Genomic DNA, 14,177 nt, shown 5'->3' on the forward strand with positions numbered 1-14,177 from the left:
GTGTAATTCATACGACCTTCATTTAGATGAGTTAACCTTTTAATAAATCATACCTAACAAGTCAGTATTAAGACTGAAGCAACTCATTATTTCTTGTGTTGAAATTGTGTTTTTTGAAAAAGCAAAACTGAAAATGCAACAGAATTTTCTGTAGCTTTGTCTCATGCTGACACATTAGTTTTGTCTATATTTCTCTCCTGGGTCCTGCTCTTGGGACATATGATGGCTCTTAATCTGACCTATGCACAGTACTTCCCTCTTCCTTTTCCTTTACTTTCTGGCAAAGGCCGAGTCCACAGACCCCAGTGAACGGGATTACCTCTATTTAACCCTGTCATTTTGCTCACAGACACATAAGCTGTGCAACACTTGTCATCCCCGGTATTCATCCGTCTCTCTACTCTGAGCAGTCATGAATATGATCTGGCTTTGCATCACATCAGTGTTGTCAATTACTTCAGTCATCTCTGGTCAAGTTTTTGACACAAGCCACATCAGAGGTAAGTAATTCTGGATTATTTAACATTTGTCAATTTGTATATTTCTACCAAATACCTAACTGTATATATGTAACTCCTCTGGTCAACAGCAATATTTATTGTTTCATCATATTGCTGTTTCTGCAAATACATTAAATCGAAATCTTAACATGTGCTACATCTTGTGTCTAGTTTTCCCAGCAGTGAACCAGAGTATTGCTGGAATATTCCAGGTTAGCTCCATAAATGACCTGAACCAGCCACAGTATGCCTTCAATGCATCTGAAGCTCGGAGACTCTGCTCGTTCCTTGGAGTGAACATTGCCTCAAAAGCACAAGTACAGGATGCACTCACAAGAGGTTTAGAAACATGCAGGTAAGATCAGAGAATAGATGCACAAGAGTTCACTGAAAAGTGCCTGATCTCACATTTTGTTTTGTTTTGTTTTGTTCAGGTTTGGATGGATCGATGAACATTTAGCAATCATTCCCCGCATCACGGCACTTTCTAATTGTGGCAAAAGCCAGACAGGCTTGGTGACATGGCGAGCCCCTGTAACAAAAAAGTTTGATGTGTTTTGCTTCAATGAATCAGGTATGATTTTTTAATATGTATTTTTCTGTAGTGCTTTAGAAACCTCACTAAGTGGCAACAGTTCATTGAAGATATCATGCATGTTGTTCTCAACACAGCCCTGGCTTTTGGTTCTTTAGACAAAAACAGATGATATGAGTTGATATTTTTCAGGAGGTATTAATTCAGATTTATATTAATGAATTGATTTGAATCGCAATTTCTTGTATAAGATTCAGCTGCATTTTTAGCATATACATAACTTTTTATGGAAAACTACTTTGCTCCAAAATTTCTGAGAAAATATTTGCATTAAAGTTAAGACTGAACTTCTGGAGAACATTAACAGTTTGTTTAAACCTCCTCAATTGTGTTATGTCTATTCAATAGGATTTTAAGTTCAAGTTTTCAAACAAATAAAAAAATAATGAATTGCACAAACAAAGGTACATTTAATAAATGACATGCACTTCATAGAATAATGATCTAATCTGTCTTTGCCTTCATGTACACGTACAGATGTAGCGACACAATTGAAGGATACAACAAGTGACAGGCCTTTGAGCAGCAGGGATTACTCAGGGCAAACAAACTCCATCCAGACAACACACTCTACGTCTTCCTCCTCCCCTTTTCCTCCTTCCTCCTCAGCCCCTAAAGCCATAGACAATGAGGCAGAACCAGCCCTCTATGTTGGCAGTGCACAAGGCTCTGCTGGAGGTATGGGAATCTTGTTCACAACAGAATCAATACTGTAGAGGAACCTTTCATTTCATTCTTTTCGTACTTTACAGAAAATACAGCACACTATGTAAAAAAGGTATAAGTAACAACTGTAAAATACAAGTAATGACCTTTTATCTAAATGTTTAGATGTTATTTTTGTTTTGTATGACTAATGTCTTTTTCCTCTCATGTTTCATTGTTCCAGCAAAGACTGTACTTATCACCTCAACCTGTGCCCTTCTCCTCATTGCAATAATCGTCCTTGCATATCTAACATTGTGAGTGGTTTTCCATATTAAAATACTGTATATGATACTGAGGTCTGAAAACAAACTTTTTGCTGTTTAAATCATGTTTTAGAGAACCAATATCTAAAAAAGTTCATACATAAAATATCACTACTGAAAGAAGCTATGCAGTATCAGCACTGAAAGCTGAATGATAATGAGCTGTGAGAAAACTGATAGTATATTTCTTTCATGTCAAATTCCAGGTACTTTGCATTATATCATGTTTCTCCTTTTGTTATTATTATATCTATTTGTACATTATATGATTATTTTTTCATTTTCTCTGTGAAAAGGAGGAGTTGGTCTCAGAGCTCTGACAAGGAGCAGCAGCAGGAGTACGTCAAGACAGAAGATTGGACGTGTATGAAGGCTATAAGGGAAACCAAGGCAGATGTTCAGGAGGATGAAAGGATAGAAGTGGATGACAATGCAAGTTAAAGGTTTTGCTGATGAGGTACACCAAAGAAACACACCATGGACTGAGTACCATGAAAACTACTGAGTAATATTTTTTTTAAGGACCTTTGTTTATGTGAAAGTAATGTAACAGAATGGCTGTAAATAGCTTCTTTTTTTTTGCATGTTATACTGTATGTGTTTATTATTTTTAGTTATCTGATGTTATTAAATTGTGCACTTTAGCCACTAGATGGCAATGTTTGCAATACAATCATTTACAAACGTTATTTTAACACACTGTTTGCTGCAGTCAACACACATGTAAAAGATACTTTGCTACAACTGTTTTTTAAAGAGCCTATCATTACGAGCTCAGGTATCTTCTTAATCTTTCTTATATCAATAACTTTCCAAAAGAAAAAAATCACTGAAACCTCTTGAAACAAGCTATTTAAGGGAGAGACAGAGGAAATGTCCCAGACATCCTCCATCTGTTGTCAGAGTTGTCTGAACTAACATTGTGCAAAGCTCTCAAGTGTTCGTATGTCTGATGTGCAGTGTATACAGTACCTGAAAAACTTTCAAACAGTTTCTATGACATACCCCTACCACAAAATGGAGTGTAAGGTACAGTTGTTTATACATAGTGGGTTTGTGTGATGACAAACGTGTAATTCTGCTTTACACATCGAGCTCTCCACCCTTTGAGAACCAAAGTGCTATCAGTCATCCAAGTCATGCATCCTCACTTTACCAAACTCCTTTGTTATGAATATGTGAGCAGCTAATTTTCTCTTCTCATTTGTCTTTGTTTAATCAATATGGTCACTCAGTGCCAATTTTCAAGCTAAAAGTAAATGGCGGTAACTGGGAGCTCAGCATGCTTGGATTCAATCTAATGTGAGGTCCATTTTACTCATTCACCAGATCAGACTTCACAGCATCAACTATGAAGCTGAGTTCATTGCACAGTGTCTCGTGTCTGTAGGCCATGCGGATCTGGGCGACATTGGTCCGACGGATATCGTTTCCTTCAGGTCCATCTTTTAGATAGTTCACTCCTAAGAAGTGCATCTTTTCCTGTAAATAAACAATAAATTAAATTGTTGGGAGACAAATTGGACCAATGTTGATTAAACGTAATGGACATGTGGCTCTGCCTGTGGATTTGAAAGTGTCACTGTACCTGGTGAGACAGTCCACTTTGCAGCACACTGTTCCTGGCTATTTCACACACATCACAAGTGCTGAGCTTCCACAACTGAGCAGCTATGGCGTACTCCTCCATCAGTGGTTCCTAGAATCAGGGCACACAAACAATGGATAAGAAATTATTTACGCTGCAGAACTTACATATAGTACGATGATCATACAGTGATTCGGATATACTGCACAGCAGCCTAGAAGTCACTATATTTCCTGTATATTCCTGTATTAATTCTGTTTACCTTGGTGTAGTGGAACTGCATGGGATCATCTGTGGACAGGGAGACACACAGGCCTTTGTGCAGGAACTCTCTGAGAGGATTTTTGGAGTATTCCAGGAACAGACTGTTGTTGCTGAGTGGAGACATTGCGATTGGCACCTGGGCCAGGTAGTACAGGTACTGCAACACAGGGCTCTGAAGGAACGGGAAGTTTAAAACAATAAACACTACAATAAATACTACTTTACACTCAGACAAAAATGTATTGTACACACACAGTACACAGAGAGGGATAAAGCTCTGCTGCTGTTTGATGTACATTTTACAAGCATGACTTCTTCCATAATGAATTTTTCAGATATTTCAATGCTACTGCTCATATTGTATAATACTAGGCCTATATATGCTACAATTTGTAGTCCTTTATCCACATTGTCCAGTCTTAGATACAGTGAGATACTGCTGGATCATTGCAATTGTAGTGAATAAGTTACACAAATAAAATCAAAAAGCAACAAGGAAATAAGAAACTCATTACCAGACTGGACAAAATGACCAAAATACTGTAGATCTGTGCAGTCTGGGTTGAACAGCATTATCAGGGAGTCACTGTGATAAATTATTATTTCTAAGGGATTCACTTTCTAGGCTCTGTTGTTGGAACATACTGTACATCCACTGGAAATTCAAAACATCCAATTTCCTCTCCCTCTCCTAGAGTTCTCAAATTTTCAGCTGTTCCACAAAAATAAACGACAACTATACAAGTGAGGAGTCTGCAGGACATTTTGGATACACAAGCTATAAAACTCAATCCATCAAACACTTCAAAATAGTCCAAAGGAGGAAAAGTTCATTTGAGCTTTGATTATGTTGCCTTTCTGTCTAAAGTAAAGAGACATCGAAACAAATCAGAGTAAAAAACAGAAAGAGGGAGTTATATAATAACAATGGCATAACAAATTTGTTTTATTTTGTTGTCGCTCTGTACTCCACCCAACACAATTGTTGGAAATAAAAATAGGCTAGCTCATTTAATGATTATTAAATTGAGTTAAGGGCGGTAACATAAGCAATTACAGAATACGGAATATCATAGTTGTAGTTATCAGTGGAGATTCTCAATAATTACATTTTTTTCAATTGCAGAGAGGACATGAGCTCCTCCAGCTAAGACGAGGCTGAGGGCGGATTTGGACTTGGTGCGATGAGTGATGTAAAAGCAACACTATCTCTTTTTATCTTAATTTAGTAAGACAACCTTCAGGCATCTGTGAGCTCCTAGGCCTGTTTCCAGGAGTAGATATTGGTTTCTCCCTGGCTTGAGAAGGATTACTCTATGATCCTTGTAAATGGTTGGTCCTGTCAACAAATCTAAAGTACCTTCTTCAAGTTGAGTCCATGTGAGATGTTGTCAGTGGTGACGAAGGCAGAGACCAAATGAGTGATTGATCCAGCTTCTCCGCAGTGGGGACGGAACTGGAAAGTGCTCAGTCCACGCTCTCTACAGAGGACACACAAAGACATAAACACATCAATTAATGAGCAAATCAAACATTGTGTAATTCTGTTCATCCTTGTATTAATTTATATATATCAGGTGCAGTTTATATTGAGATGTTGAAGTTGCTCTCCTCAGCTATGATTGTTCAGTAGTTCAGTACTTGATAGCTTTTTTCTGCCCAACGATTAATTAATTTCTCTTCCCTGAGAGCTCTAAGGCCGTAAGGCCCTATATTTGTCAAAAACACTCTCCTTTAATGAGGTGTGTATTCTGAAGAAGGAAGGAGACATTAGCTCTTACTTTCTGAGGTTGTTGAGGACCATGATGTTTGCATACATGTGGAAGATGTAGTAGCTGTAGGGAGGGTTATTATCTGCAGTCCACTGTTCTGGCTTTGGGCTCCTGAAGGAGAACATGTGATCACTGTGTTTGGACTCATCGTCCACGCTGTCAAAGCCTGACACCTGAACATACAGAAAAAAATAAAAGCAGTCATTTACTATCATGATGGTTTATGAGGTCTGGCAGATGTATTTATAATGATATCACAAATATTAGTAATTAGTTCCATCAAAGTGATCATTCTTCCCCATTAATTGTTTAATTTCTTAACCCAAACTACTAACTAATAGCCTTGATTTTTTTCATTATATCCTCATATTATATACATACCAAATAAATTCCCACAAGGTAACACATTTAGCATTTATAAGCAATATATAAACATTTAACAACTGTTTGATAACACACTTCAATGTAGTGGTACACAGATATAAGGGCAGTTTTCATTGTTTATTAAAGTACAGCATTTGTCAACAATTGTAATGTCCCCTATGAAGACACATTTTGAAATATTTCAACTGCGTTATACTACACTGTCAGTCATTATCTGTTTATACACCAGCCTCCGCAACACTTCACATAACACTTCATTATAGTGTATGGTCAAACATTCATATACTACATATGAATACTAAATTTAAAGTTAATGTAAAGTGTTACCCTTCACAAATTCATAACAGTAAGGTAATTAGGTAGAATAGTAATTAGGCATAAATTATAAACTTGAGGAAACTAATCCTTACTTTTGTCAACACCACTTAATAATTTAAAGGCATGATTTACAAGTTTATGCCCATAATTTATTAAACACTTTACTCCTAATACCTGAAAAATAGTACAACATCTTACATATTTGAGGAAAACATGAAGTTCTTTGTGCTTCTGTGGATTTACAGTGGCTTCAAACAGAGGAAGGAATATGTTCTCCAGCATCTTGGCAAAATTAGGTACCAGCTTCTTCAACTTGAAAATGTCACTGAAAAACATATATTTAGGGAATTTCCAGATTTCATATTTCAAGAAATTTCTTTGAAATTAGACACTTGAATTTTTACCTAAGGCTGTGGCACTCACTATATTCTGGGCACTTGAATGATCCACCTCATGTTTGGAGAGTGCACTTTGTGATGAATGAACCACTTAGACAGACTGTCCCACTCCTCTGGAGAGCGTCCGTAGATAGACAGGCGTGGCTCTGCATGCTGATACTTACTCTCCTCCAGGTCATGGGCCACTTCCTATTAAAGGTGAGAAGGAGAGTGTGCAAAATTGTATCTGCATCATTTCTGACTTCAAATGTAGGATTATGTGATATGATACCTTTATGATACGAGCAAAATAGTCTCCATTAATGAGGTTGTCTGTTTTCAGGAAGATTTCTCTGAGTTCACTGGCTCCCACTGGGTTATATTTTGAATTGAACTTATCAAACCGGTGGAAAGTTTGTCTCCCCTGTGAATAAAATGCATAAATTAAAAAGCATAATCGTGAACCCAGAATGGTTGGTCATGACAAAGTGCTACGGGTATTCACCTGTAAGATTAAGATTTTAGTAAGAGAGATTTTTTACATGAAATGTCTATGCATTTCTTCCTTGACAGTGACACAATAAGTTGTTTGTTGTCACATTCTGGCAAAATTAAGAGGGGTTAATAATTTTACTCACCATTTCTAAAAATCAACACACAGCACAACATTTTATGAAAACATAATGCTAACTCATAGTGACATTTTCTTCTGTTCTTACAGCATGTACATCCAGGGAGTCCACAGTAAGGTCATAGGGGTCCTTATTGAGGCTGTGGAAAACCTGCTTTAGAGTCATCTTTTGTCCAGCCTTTTCCAAAACCACACGGTCTGCATCAGTCTTATATGTTTTCTGGATGAAGGTCAGCAGGTGTTTCTGAGACATGCAGGCAGCTGCATGAATATGTGTGTCCACCTGAGAAAAAGGGGGCAATAAATTTAGTCTACTGGACACACTGAGTGTTTTTAAATGCACATATGAATTATTTTTCTCTTTGTGACAGCATGCACAGGCATCATATGTTTAAATGTTTTCTTTGTTTTCTTTCTTGATGCAACATTTAGGATACTTTATAGGAATGCACACACTTTACAACACCTGTAGATAGAGTACTAACCTTCCTAACATTGTAGAAATCTCTGTGCGGCACACTTTTCAGTTCCTTTAGCTCAGCCATCTCATTCAACATCTCATGGAGGTAGAACTTCGAACTCAAGAAATTTAGTCGTCTGTGACAGTAGGTCTTCCTGAAAATTAGAGTGGCCCTCAGTTTATATACTCCACAACTCTGACAAGTGTCATTAAGTGCTAGATAAGAAGAAAGAGCCAGTTTTGCAACCAGCATAGCTGCAGCGTCTTTTTGTTTCGGCAACTTACGTGGGTCCATCTGCAATCATTGCCAATACATGACTGAGGTCTATGGCAAAAGTCTCCAAGTCTGGGTAAGGAAGGTCATGGGGATTGTTTTCCCGCAGAGCCTCTGCATTGTCATACACATTCACTATTCCATCCTTCATTTTCAGTTCATAGTTCAGGTTCTCAGGGATGTTCTCCATGCTGTAGGGATCATCCCTGTCTGATGGACATGGGCACATATCTGGAGGCCACAACATTGTTCTGTCACTGTCATATAAATCGGAATAAAACATCAGTTAGTGTAGCTTAAAACGCTTCAAACCTGGTAGAACCTCATCTTCCTCGCTCCATCTCATGCTCTCAGCTCTGCGAAGGAAATGGGCTGTGGTTCTGCAGAATCTATGATAGGCTAGTTTTGAGTATTTCTCACGAATAAGCAGGGCCTTAAACAGACTTTTGGCTGCCTGTTCATAGTCCTCCACAGTGATCTAAATGGGAAATCGACATGACACAAATTCTTAGGTAAAGTGTTGTCTTATCTAAGCTATTTGGTAATTGTATGAATATTTTCAGCATTTTTTTTTTTTAATCTGTGAATATGACAATAATCAGATGGCAACAATAAGCAAACATGCAACATGTTAAGCTGTGAAAGCATTGTATAATTTAACTAATCATGACCAGTTAATGCTACTGTTTATAGTACTTACTCCAGCACAGTAATCACCACTTATAGTGACCCTCTGGTAATCAGGGCAGTTTTCTGGCACTGATGAGCAGGTGGAGCTGGGGGACAAGAATGGTGTAACAGCTACTGACCGCGTCCAATCTGTATTCATTGGAATCTGCAGGGACATTGACTGGGAACGAATCATCTTCAAGCTTTTCTTCCTGCAAAATCAGTCATTATTATAAATGGAAATAACTACCCCAAATGTTCATTAAGGTTTTCTTATTTGTTTTAGGAATATTTGTGACATTGATCTGATTGTAGACAGTCAGAGGACTTTGTGATTTGTTGCCTAAGCCATAGCAGGACCCACCTCTTGGTAGTCTCCTCTGACTGTTGCTCTGCCAGCTCCTTAAGCAGTTCATGTTCCATTGCTTGCTGGAGGCCAATCGGGCAGTCCTCTGGCACGGTAAACATTGATAAGGCATCCTTGTTGTCTTCTTCCTTTAACGCAGATGCATATACTTTCTCTGCTAGCAGCTGAGTCTCCTCCTCTGCCTCACTCAGCGTTACCTTCGGGAATTGGCGAGGCATGTCTGCAAGAAGGTAGAAGCTGCAATGAAATAGCTGGTGACAATAACACGTATTCATAGGACGCAAAGATGACCTGCCTCTTTCAGCTGAACTTTACCACTCTGACTAGTTTGTGCTGTTTTGTAAACAAGCAGATCTACCTGTGTGAGGGTTTTGGTGCAAAACATTCAAGAGCTAACTGCTGTACAGTATCACCACCTGAAGAGCTCTGTTCAAATTGTTCATGTTGGCTCAAGTAACAGTGACATTTGTGGTGCCACAAATAAATCAGCACACAAGATTTTCAGGTAGTCAGTATGGATCCTACACAAACAGGAGATCATTACAGTCCATACTGATAAAATGGCTAGAATAGAGATTTTCATCCCATTAATGTAGCTTCCTGTCTCTTCTGAGAGTGGATGCAGTGGATGAAGCTATATAATTAAAGATTCATGACACTACTCACCCACTACTTTATAGTTTACTTACTTTATATACCCTTAATACAATTAATGTCATTAATTCCATTTTAGCCCTTATCAACAGTATGTAATTGTGGAAACAGTCCATCTGTTTACAGTCATTCACCAGGATCACAGACCCATACAGGGCAGCACCTATGTCAAATAGAGAACTGTCTATTTCTGTGAGGAGATAACCTGAATGAACTGACAGTGTCTTGTTGATATCCTCAGTGATACAGGGTGCAGTTCATTGGAGTGCTGAAGCAACAACAGAGAAAGGCCACGCTATGTGGTGTCATGTAAGCCAATTTTCCGCTCTGCCAGGGTGCTTCCAGGAAGCTTATCATTCCGGACACACAACACTATCCTGACAACAGCTGTGTGCATCAGCGCTGCTGTGGAGCTTAATGGCACCACATGTACACTGTGGAAAGGGAGAGGATCATAAAGCTGTATTGATCTGGAGATGATGGCCTTATGAATTATTAACCGTCTGATCATTATACACCCTGAATTTCTATGAAACAAATACTTTCTTTTTTCTCGCTTTTCATAGTCAGTTGCAAACACACAGAATGTTTAGATGTTTGTCAATTTGTTCTGCCCATTGATTTTGTTTGTTTTTTCCTATTATTTATTTATTTATTTTGCAGAGCAAGGACAAGCAGCTGGTGGAACACAAAATCAGCAAATTAAATTATTTAAAATACATTCATACAGTAAAAATAAAACAAAAAAGTAAAGTTAAGAATGTACAAAGTAAAGTAAAATTAAATTAAATGTGAGGACTACATAGAAGTGAGGTATGCATTCAGTATCCTAATTGAAGGGGAACTAGTTGCAAATTGCCTAATAATTCCTTGAGAAATAAATATGCATATATATATATATATATATATACATATACATATATATATATAACACAATTACTTGACACCACGGCTGAAAATTGGAGCATCCTGACATCAAAGTTACCGGTTTACTTATTCTGGTTTACCAACTGCAGCGGTTTCGAGTCAGGATAGTTAGGTGTAGCTTTGATCCAACCCACTTGCTAGCCAGTTAGGTTAAACTTACGCAGTTAACAATAAGCTAAAATCATAATTTTATTGTTGCTAGCTACTAACCTCGCCTGTCCTTTCCACCACCTTTAATCATCCTGCCCGAGGTGCTTCCGCTTCATCAAGTACTAGGTTTGTATAAAATCTTAATTTTTGAGACTGTATTTAGCAGAAGAAAGAAGCCACTCTCATAGCTTTAGTCGTTATAAAAGTCGTTATAAATTTCTGTTTTCCCTGACTTTCCTTGTACATCTCTGCTTTTATCAGTCCTTGGCTGTTGCCATGACAATAAATGCCGAGAATGTGTCGTCATGAACGACTTTTAAAAAGTGTTGTGAACATTTTTTGTAAATTTAAAAAAATGACAGGTGTTAGGGTAAGAAAAAATCAAGTCAGAATTACTTTCAGAAAATGTTAAGGTTTTTCAGACTAGAGCACCATTGATTAGCTGAATAATAGAGGATAGAAAATTAAAAGACAACTATGTTGAAAATCAAATGATCATTTTTAGGTAAAATAGTAAAACATTTAATGGTTCCAGCTTCTCAAATGTTAGAATTTGATGTTTTTCTTTTTTATACTTGGCAGTAAACTGCTGAGTTTTGGACTGTTGGCCACATTAAAGACATTTGAAGACATCAATGTGGAGGCAGGAAAATTATAACAGGCATTTTTCACTATTTTCTGACATTTTGTGGACAATACAAATGCTGTCTTTAGTTTTCAGTGTCTGAGAGGCCCTGCCTCAGACCCTTCTCTGTTGACCATGTGCCTTGAATTATAGCAGATGTGCAGTGATCCAGAGAATAACCTATAGTGTTACTTGAGTTTATAGCCATTTTGTATTACAGTTATACAGTATGCCTCTCATCAGTTCTGCGCTTACCTTCAGTGCCACTCATAGCCATATCTGGGGGTGCTGTCCTCTCAAGTCCTAGTCAGTGAAGCCCAGTGGTACCTTAATGGATTCTGTCTGCATCTATCTGGGTCATACTCAGTCAATCTATGAGTCTATGGTGGCACACAACCTCAGTTTTGTTTTCCTGACTGCCCATCTCTCTCTATTTTAAGGAGCCAGGCATCATGTTGACAGAGCTACTAATCCTGAGAATATGTCAAAACTGGCTGTCAACAAAGAGAGGGCCTCACTCAGAGGAGACAGAGCCTGCTGCTCTATTTTTCTCTCTCTCTATCTCGTCCTGTGTCTCTCAGACACACACATACTTAGACACAAACACACAAGCACTCTGTTGCTCACTCTTGCACTTACTTACTGTGCAGTGTGTGCACATAGAGATGAAGAGAAGAAACGAGACTACGTGCTATTTCTCTGACAAAGAGGTATCACATCCAGGTAGTCGGCGCTGCTGCGATAATTTTCTAAAATACTCAAGGCAGGCAGTCTGAAAACAATTATGACATTTTCCCATTTATCACTGTTCTCTTGCTTATTAGCACTGTATTTATCTGTGCTCTGATCTTGGTTTAGTCCCTGTACATCTGAAAATACATAATACTGCTGTGGGGTTCTGACAGAGTCATTCTTTAAACAAATAACTGCCCTCAGAAGAAATTAGGCTTTACACTCTCAGATTGCAACTGAGATTTGTGTGATACCAAAGACAACTGACCCCATCTCTCATTTGATATCTGTATATGATGCAGAGCTGCATAATGTGTTCGTACTCTCTGTCACTGCCCAGCTATTTATAACCAAGTGACCAGACCAATCCTTTATGTCAGTAGTACAAAGACTCCTTTAGTAGTCAGTATGATAAAATGATCTTAATCACATAATCACTCTTATCACTTCACTTATGGTTTCTGCTAATGTTAACCAGCATATAATAAACAATGGCTATGCTTAGCCTGTTCCCACCATGACCTGGACTCTGATAAGTAGCAGAAGATGGATGGTCTAGATCAGAATCTGTGACAAATTTTATAGTGCATCACTTCCCCCTGATTTCCCAGGGAATTCATGAATTTATTGACTATGAATGAAATAAAATGTATCATTTTTATTTTCAAATCTAAAGCAGTCTCAGAGCTTCAACAATTCAGCTCAACAACAATGTGTTATATCTGCTTGTGATGCACAGGCGGTACAGATACAGCACATGCTGCATCTCTGCATGCTTGAATTAGCCAGGAGGGGTACTACTCATTCATTGTTTCATTTCTTGTAACACATGTGTCTGTCAACGCACAATGATGTTTATTTCCTTTAGACTTGCAGTTTTCACATTTAAGGAATGGATCCTTTAATAATCCTATCAATCCACAATATTTGTAATGTGATAATATTTCAGAAAAAATACAATAAGGGGCTTGGTCATTCCCATCCCACCACTGCAGAGTGATCAATCAATCAATCCTTAAATAATAAAAATGCCTTTCAGTCTATAGTGGGGACTATCCAACTCAGCATCCTAATAAGGCAGGAGATAAAGTATTTTATTCAGTGTTATTGATCAACCTGTCTGGTATAGGAAGCATCCGATCTGACTGAGAAACAGTGTTATGGTGTAGCTTTGCAGAAAGCCTTATTAGACACTAATGTGGGGTGTATCTTAATGGTGCTCACTCTGGACTGTGCTAATGTGGGTTGGTGTGCCCTTGTGTTTGTCTGCTTAAATGTACTGTAAATGTGGAAATGTGGAAATGTGGAGTTGACCATATATCATCTCCACACTTACTCTGAGGAATAAGGATCATCATTCTTTATTTTCCATTCACTGTGTAAATCCCATAGGAGGCTTCCGGAGGTCATTACTGGACCACACATAGCCCCATCTCAGACCCAGCTTGCTATACTTAGCTGGCTTTATCTTGTCTTTTTTGCATTTCTCAGACACCTCACTACCATTATTGGCTGAGCCGCCAACCTGGCTCTTGTCAAAGTCCTATCTAAGAGAGGTGAACCACACAAGAGAACGCCATTTACCACATTACAGAGATAGATAGAATGAGAGAGGGAACGTAGAGAAGCTCACTCTTTCCCAAGCAAGGACTTGACTGCTGCTTTAAAAGAGGCGTGTCGCCTCTTCTCATCTTTCTCAGTGGCCAGGGCCTGGAGAAGAATGAAGAACAGCAAAGGAAGTGCACTAACCCATGCACACAAAGCAGCATCCCTTACGGCTATTCTGTAATACTTGTCACATTTCCATTTGCAGTTTTTTTTATAGTACTGATGAATAGGTTTGGATATCAATAAACAGTTATCAGTTAAAAATTCTCACATACTGTAGAAAATAAATATCACTAAAAATCAATAAAGGA

General features: G+C 38.2%; 2 protein-coding genes across 4 annotated transcripts; one reads left to right on the top strand and one right to left on the bottom strand.

Moving 5' to 3' along the window:
- The first annotated feature begins 359 nt into the window (after nucleotides 1–359).
- lyve1 (lymphatic vessel endothelial hyaluronan receptor 1) lies at nucleotides 360–2,719 on the top strand. Its single transcript, XM_022765338.1, has 6 exons — nucleotides 360–500; nucleotides 672–855; nucleotides 935–1,074; nucleotides 1,573–1,773; nucleotides 1,985–2,057; nucleotides 2,363–2,719. Exons 1-6 carry the CDS (start codon nucleotides 413–415, stop codon nucleotides 2,505–2,507), a joined length of 831 nt encoding a protein of 276 aa, XP_022621059.1. The 5' UTR covers nucleotides 360–412; the 3' UTR covers nucleotides 2,508–2,719.
- Nucleotides 2,720–2,923: 204 nt separating this feature from the next.
- On the bottom strand, nucleotides 2,924–13,949 carry ampd3 (adenosine monophosphate deaminase 3). 3 transcript variants are annotated; one of them, XM_022765337.1, is made up of 15 exons: nucleotides 13,910–13,949; nucleotides 9,168–9,390; nucleotides 8,835–9,015; nucleotides 8,447–8,612; nucleotides 8,146–8,365; nucleotides 7,886–8,015; nucleotides 7,489–7,683; nucleotides 7,062–7,193; nucleotides 6,816–6,979; nucleotides 6,591–6,717; nucleotides 5,700–5,863; nucleotides 5,279–5,399; nucleotides 3,917–4,090; nucleotides 3,655–3,765; nucleotides 2,924–3,548 (listed from the first exon to the last, which is right to left on the bottom strand). In XM_022765337.1, exons 1-15 carry the CDS (start codon nucleotides 13,947–13,949, stop codon nucleotides 3,381–3,383), a joined length of 2,316 nt encoding a protein of 771 aa, XP_022621058.1. In that variant the 3' UTR covers nucleotides 2,924–3,380. The 3 variants fall into 3 exon arrangements, with proteins under 3 accessions (XP_022621058.1, XP_022621056.1, XP_022621057.1); XM_022765335.1 differs by having other exon boundaries at nucleotides 13,892–13,949; XM_022765336.1 differs by lacking the exon at nucleotides 13,910–13,949 and adding an exon at nucleotides 11,782–11,868.
- Nucleotides 13,950–14,177: the final 228 nt, after the last annotated feature.

Source organism: Seriola dumerili, unplaced genomic scaffold (genome assembly GCF_002260705.1).
Source record: "Seriola dumerili isolate Sdu_G_001 unplaced genomic scaffold, Sdu_1.0 BDQW01000674.1, whole genome shotgun sequence".
Lineage (NCBI taxonomy): Eukaryota > Metazoa > Chordata > Actinopteri > Carangiformes > Carangidae > Seriola > Seriola dumerili.

What these genes read in the sequence shown, in the direction of transcription:
- ampd3 (XM_022765335.1), bottom strand. Translation starts at nt 13,949, where the DNA reads ATGAGAAGAGGCGACACGCCTCTTTTAAAGCAGCAGTCAAGTCCTTGC. An exon ending in ATGATTGCAGATGGACCCAC is followed by an intron (nt 8,016 to 8,145) that starts GTAAGTTGCCGA and finishes TCTAATTTTCAG; the next exon opens with GAAGACCTACTGTCACAGAC. An exon ending in ATGGACTCAACTTGAAGAAG is followed by an intron (nt 4,091 to 5,278) that starts GTACTTTAGATT and finishes CCGTTCCTTCAG; the next exon opens with AGCCCTGTGTTGCAGTACCT.
- lyve1 (XM_022765338.1), top strand. Translation starts at nt 413, where the DNA reads ATGAATATGATCTGGCTTTGCATCACATCAGTGTTGTCAATTACTTCA. An exon ending in AGAGGTTTAGAAACATGCAG is followed by an intron (nt 856 to 934) that starts GTAAGATCAGAG and finishes TGTTTTGTTCAG; the next exon opens with GTTTGGATGGATCGATGAAC. An exon ending in TGCACAAGGCTCTGCTGGAG is followed by an intron (nt 1,774 to 1,984) that starts GTATGGGAATCT and finishes TCATTGTTCCAG; the next exon opens with CAAAGACTGTACTTATCACC.